The following is a 5,891-nucleotide window of genomic DNA, read 5'->3' as shown; positions in this document are numbered from 1 at the left end:
GCTTTTTGCTATATTACACACAATAAGACTTCTTAGTTGGTGGTAAACACCTGTAGGATTTGAAGAACTTGTTGATTTGTTTTCATATTGGTTATTTGTCCTGTGGACTAAATCTCTTACTTGTTAAATTACTCTATCCTGCCTGGAATTCATATACTAGGTGACTTATCTGGCTTTCTCCAAGTTCTTCTTACAATGGCCAGTGTTATTAAGAATAATTTTAGCCCCTGGGTTAATATTTTATTTTTCTCTTGTGTTTATTTTTCTTGTGACCCTAATTGCTGAGGTCAAGCCTTATCACACTCTTCTGTCCTTATCCTGCAAAAACTTTTTGTTTCTATAAACCTGAGTGATTGTTGAATTTGTGCCAGAACAAATTATACCCAGCATGGAGCCTGCTTGGGATTCTCTCTCTCTCCCTCTCTCTCTCTCTCCTTCCTTGCTTGCTCTCTCTCTCTCTCAAAATAAATAAATTAAAAAAATAAACTGATAAAAGAGTCTGAGCAAACGGACCCACTTACACTTTGTCCCTAGAAGGTTCTGGATTTGTGTGTGTGTGTGTGGCACAAGTATTTACTTCACTCTTCCTATTAAATGGAAAGGACATTACGGGGTTGTTGATTTTGCCTATGATGCCACCATTAGAAAGACTCTTCTCTCCACTGCTCTTGTACCAAATCTGGGATTCTTCTCATATCAATTAAAAAGACCATGGTGAAGCTGGGAAGGTTATATACAATAACTCAATTGTAGATAGAAAGGGTCTTGTTCATACCTTTTCCCAAGACTTTCTTTTCTTGGATTGGAATAATAGATTTGGAAAGGGCAGTATACAACTTATTCATAGTTATAGCCATCACCTTTAATGCTTCTGTTCAAGCATTTGAAATATCAACAAACTCAAGTTGATAGCAGGGCAGAAATTATCTTACAGAATATGAGGGCACTTGATATCTTAATGGAGCAACAGGAAGGTGCTCATGCCCTATTAGGAGAAAAATGTTGTTTCTATGTTAATTGATATGGTGAAGTAACATAAGAACTAAAATTTATAAAGGATAATATGGATCTATTAGCTGAAGTAGGACACAAGAAACTAGGGATTGGAGATTATTTTGATCTCTTTAGTTGTTTACCATCAGAAATAGGATTATGGTTAAGAATGATAAGAGAAACTCATTTATCACTCTCAATGTTAATTATATGTGTTACTATGTTAATCAAACACTTACTAAAAATTGAATCCTCTGCTGTAACTCACCCAAATGCTAAGCTTGTGTTTGCACAGATGACTATGTCAGATACTTTTCTTTTTATTATTATTATTATTTTTTTTTTACAAATAGTTTATTGTCAAATTAGTTTCCACATAACACCCAGTGCTCATCCCCACGAGTGCCCTCCTCCATGCCCATCTCCCCCTCCCCCCACATCCATCAGTCCTCAGTTTTTGTCAGCATTCAAGAGTCTCTCATGGTTTGCCTCTCTCCCTTTTCCCCACCATTTCCCCCCTTCTTCTCCCCCTTGTTCCTCAGTTAAGTTCCTCCTAATCCTTCTATATGTGCAAACATATGATATTTGTCCTTCTCTGCCTGACTTATTTCATCGGTATGAATTTTATAGACCAGAAAACTTGGAGGAATTAGTCACAGTACCTTCTCCCACATCCCACCTTTCTCCATCCCCCACTCTGCCCCTCTATCACAAAGGGATTAGATGGAAGCAGAAGAGGTAATGAAATTACTCAGGCCTTTTAGGGAGTAATATTACTCTCTTGATGTTTCTTCAGGAACCTAAGAGCAAAGGGGGAAAGATGTGAAAAGAGTTGACAGCGATGACTCCGTTTTTGTTCTTAGGATTTTATCTTGTTAAATACGAAATTGTACTGGTCTTGCTGATTTGCCAACAGTAAGGCTTTACTTCCTTAGATTTGTTCTTTAGATTTGTTCTATTGCACTAAGTATACTGAACCTTTAGGTACTTCCTAATTCAACATTCTTAACAATTTCCTAGATTAATGCCTGAGAAGTTTTTGGAATATTTTTATTGCTAATTACTCTTTTTATGCTTATCATCTTGCTAAGAAGTATCATCTAAAACCTCTATGGGCATCTCATTATGGTCACTGCATGGATTGATTCACTAGAAACTCCAAGTGGCTTACTAAAGCCCCAGATGAGGAAACTGCCTAGGAACCATTTTCTGACTGCCTTCATGTTTTCAATGTGGCCTGAGCCTAATGACAGTGTCCTTAAAAGCATCCACCAAAGATTAAAAACTCCCCCCAACATGGGACATGATAGGTCTATCCAGCAACGTGGGCATAAGTAAATACATGATCGATTAGTGATGTTTTCAGAGATCTTAAACAAAAGAGGGAGATGTGAAGAGTGAAATGAGATGGAGTCATTTATATCAAGGTGTTTTTTTTTTGGTTTTTTTTTGCAATGAAACTGGGAGGCCATTAAGGAGGTGAACCTCTCCTCACCCTCACCCATGGAGCTATGTGCTTTTAAACTGGATCAAATCCCAAATATCCCAAGGATTCAGCCCAAATACCTGCAATTTGCTACAATAATAGATTTTGCTTAGCAACCAATTATACTCAGTTACGTTTAGCTTTTTGCCACTAACACCAGTAAAAAGTTCTTTGCAAATAATGTATACAGGCATTCCTTTTTGCCTAGAGAAATGCTGACTTTTGCTGTCTAGTAGGATACTATTTGAATTACTTACCCAAGCTGTGTATGCTGAATTACAATTCTTTGATCCCAAATAAATGCTCTTAGTTATTGCCTCTGGACAACTTTAGATTGACAGTATAAGTTTGTAAAGCAGATCTCTGGAGCTTATTGATTTTATTTAGGTAATGCCTGTTGATTAACAATTCTTATTTTTCCCTCCCTTTGTTACTGGTGACTACCGTTCTAATCTTTGACTTTATGAATTTGACTATTTTAGATATTTTATGTAAGTGGGATCATGGATTACTTGTTTTTCTGTGTCTAGCTTATTTCACTTAAAAGGAATCTTTAAGGTCCATCCATTTTGCTGTATGTTGCAGGTTGGATAGTATTCTACTATATATGCCACATTGAGTTTATGCATTCATCAGCTGATGGACATTTAGTTTGATGGACATATGTTTCTACATATTAGTTATGAATAGCGCTGCAATGAATGTAAGAGGGCAGATATTTCTTTGAGATCCTGATTTCACTTTTTTAGGGAATATACCCAGAAGTGGGATTACTGGACTAGAGGGTAGTTTTAGCTTACTTTTTTGAGAAACTGAGTAATTTTTAAATTTAAAATTGAAGGGAAGAAAGAGTGAGTGAGCCAACAAAGAATGAGGAAAATATATTCTGACAGGGAAACAGCAGTTGGAAAAGACTAGACATGAACACAGAGGAGAAATGTCAGTTCAGATTCCTAAAGCATGGAGAGTAGTGGGATAGGGAAAATAGTTGAAGCATATGACCTTTATGAAGTACTTTTTCAGGAAGAAATGTGGTAAACAGTTAATATCCTCCAATGTATATCTTTTTATCATAAATGATACAAAACCTTTATATATAGCTTTTCATATTCTGTTTGGAAACTTTGCTATGTTTCTAACATCATATATGTATCTAGCTGTTTTTATTTCCTTGATTCTTTTCATGTCATTTTTGGCAAGGGTTTGTGTATTTTAGTGACATTTTATGTTGGCATTTCAATATATATGTCTACATATGGGAGGCTTTTTTTTTCTCCTTTGCAGTACCAAGATATTAGAAGTCTTCAAAATAGTTACCCATTTTTATCATCTTCCCTTTTATTTCATGTATTTTTTGAGAAAACCTTATATATAACATTTAACGGTCTGGGTTATTATCAATTTGATAAAGTTACAAATCTTATAATATTTGTTTTCATATTTTAGGTATTTTTCCATAACTGTAAGGTTTATAACTTTCACAGAAAAATATTTATTTGAGTGCAAGTTAGGTATTTTGCTTTCTTTTAAATTGTTTCTATTTGACACTGAGGCTACATGAGAGTAAGTTTTTGCTGGTTTGTTCTCTCCTTTAATTTTCATGTTTAACATAGTACCTGACCTAAAGAAACTACCAAATTCATGTTTGTGAAGTGAATCAAGCAATATTCCCTTGAAAGCTTTGGATTGGAAGAAGCAATGACAAGCATTATTAGTCTTTTGCTGAAAATGTAACGAATTTTCTCTTGATATTTTCTGGTGTGGAGACATACTTCTGTTTAATTTTTTGTGTTTTGTTTTTTGATTTTCCTAATTTGGAGGGAAAGCTAGGATTGAGATTTTTAAAAGCTATTGGCATGCCTGTTTGTGGAAGGATCTCAAAAGACGTTTGTGAGGAAGATGTTAGCTGAGCAGGATGAGTGTTTCGAATAAAATAACTTGACTAGAAAATTTGGGAAGTTCATTATATGTTTGTTTGGCTTCACATTCTTTTATTTCCTGGAAAATATCACAATTCTTTTGACTGAATTATTGAAGGCTTGTTTGACTTGCTTGTTCCTCAGTGTATAAATAAAAGGGTTGAGAACTGGAGCTACAGAGGTAATGAGCACTGTCACACCCTTGTTAATGGCCACTGATTCCTTTGCTGAAGGTTTGATGTAGATGAAGATGCAGCTGCCATAGGTGAGGGAAACCACAATAATGTGGGAAGAACAGGTAGAAAAAGCTTTTTTCTTTTGGTGGGCAGAAGGGAATCCTAAAATTGTCTTGATGATATGAATGTAAGACAGAACTACACATATAAGTGTCATAAGAAAGGTCAGCACAGAACAGATTATAACTGTCTGTTCCATGAACCAAGTATTTGAACAAGAGATTTTCAGGAGGGGAGATGCATCACAGATAAAATGATCAATGATATTAGAATCACAAAATTCCAGATTTAGGCCTAGGCTAAGTGGGGGGATTATAATAAATAGACCAGCTACCCAACAACAACAAACAAGTCTTCTGCAGACTGTGCTACTCATGATGGTCGCATAATGCAGGGGTTTGCAGATGGCCATGTAGCGGTCATACGACATGGCAGCCAAGAGAAAAAATTCGGTTACACCAAAGAGGTCGGTAAAAACCACCTGGCTGGCACAGGCATTGTACGTAATGACCCTGTCACCTGTTGCTATGTTATACAAGTACCTGGGAATACAAGCAGATGTGAATGTGATCTCCAAGAAGGAGAAATTTTGTAGGAAATAGTACATAGCTGTTTTAAGGTGGGAATCCAATAAGATGAGGGCGATGATAGTCAGGTTCCCAGTTACACTCAGCATATAGGTGAGAAAGAGAAAGATAAAAGTCAAAACCTGTAGCTGGGGGTCATCTGTCAGTCCCAGCAGAATGAATGTCGTTACTGTGCTGTTTCTCATTGCTGATTCTTGACATCTGTTAAATCTGCAGGTAACATTGACACATTTTATTGTGGATTATTTTACCAATATGGGCTCTATCATATTCAGGCTTTTCTTATTTATTATCATTAAAAATATTTACAATTTAAAATACACTCTGTAAAGGACTACTTTTGACTCTATGGGTTTGTCATTTCATAGAAGAAAGATGTCTTTTGATTTTCAGAATTCTCTATTTGATGTATTTGCTTGAGATGTTGTTCCTTCGTAACATACTAATATATATCAGACAAGGTGGGTTTACTGTGTACGTTCTGTAGTCATTTAAAGTCTCTGTTCCAGCTCTATGGTTAAAGAATATTGCTTTCTGCTTTTGTTTATTGCATATGTATTTTCTCCCATGAATATCTTTAAACTCTATCATGTGTGCATAGACACACACACACACACACACACACTCACATACATAATTTCTTCATTTCCTCCTCACACTCTNGTTCACT

At 35.8% G+C, this 5,891-nt stretch overlaps 1 protein-coding gene across 1 annotated transcript; it reads right to left on the bottom strand.

The window, feature by feature from the left end:
- Nucleotides 1-4,470: 4,470 nt before the first annotated feature.
- Nucleotides 4,471-5,406, bottom strand: LOC144237265 (olfactory receptor 6C2-like). The gene has a single exon (XM_077770946.1). It carries the CDS (start codon nucleotides 5,404-5,406, stop codon nucleotides 4,471-4,473), a length of 936 nt encoding a protein of 311 aa, XP_077627072.1.
- Between the last annotated feature and the right edge of the window lie 485 nt (nucleotides 5,407-5,891).

The sequence above is a fragment of the Crocuta crocuta genome, unplaced genomic scaffold (genome assembly GCF_008692635.1).
Source record: "Crocuta crocuta isolate KB4526 unplaced genomic scaffold, BGI_CrCroc_1.0 scaffold1766, whole genome shotgun sequence".
NCBI lineage: Eukaryota > Metazoa > Chordata > Mammalia > Carnivora > Hyaenidae > Crocuta > Crocuta crocuta.
This window is presented reverse-complemented; position numbering and strand designations above follow the sequence as displayed.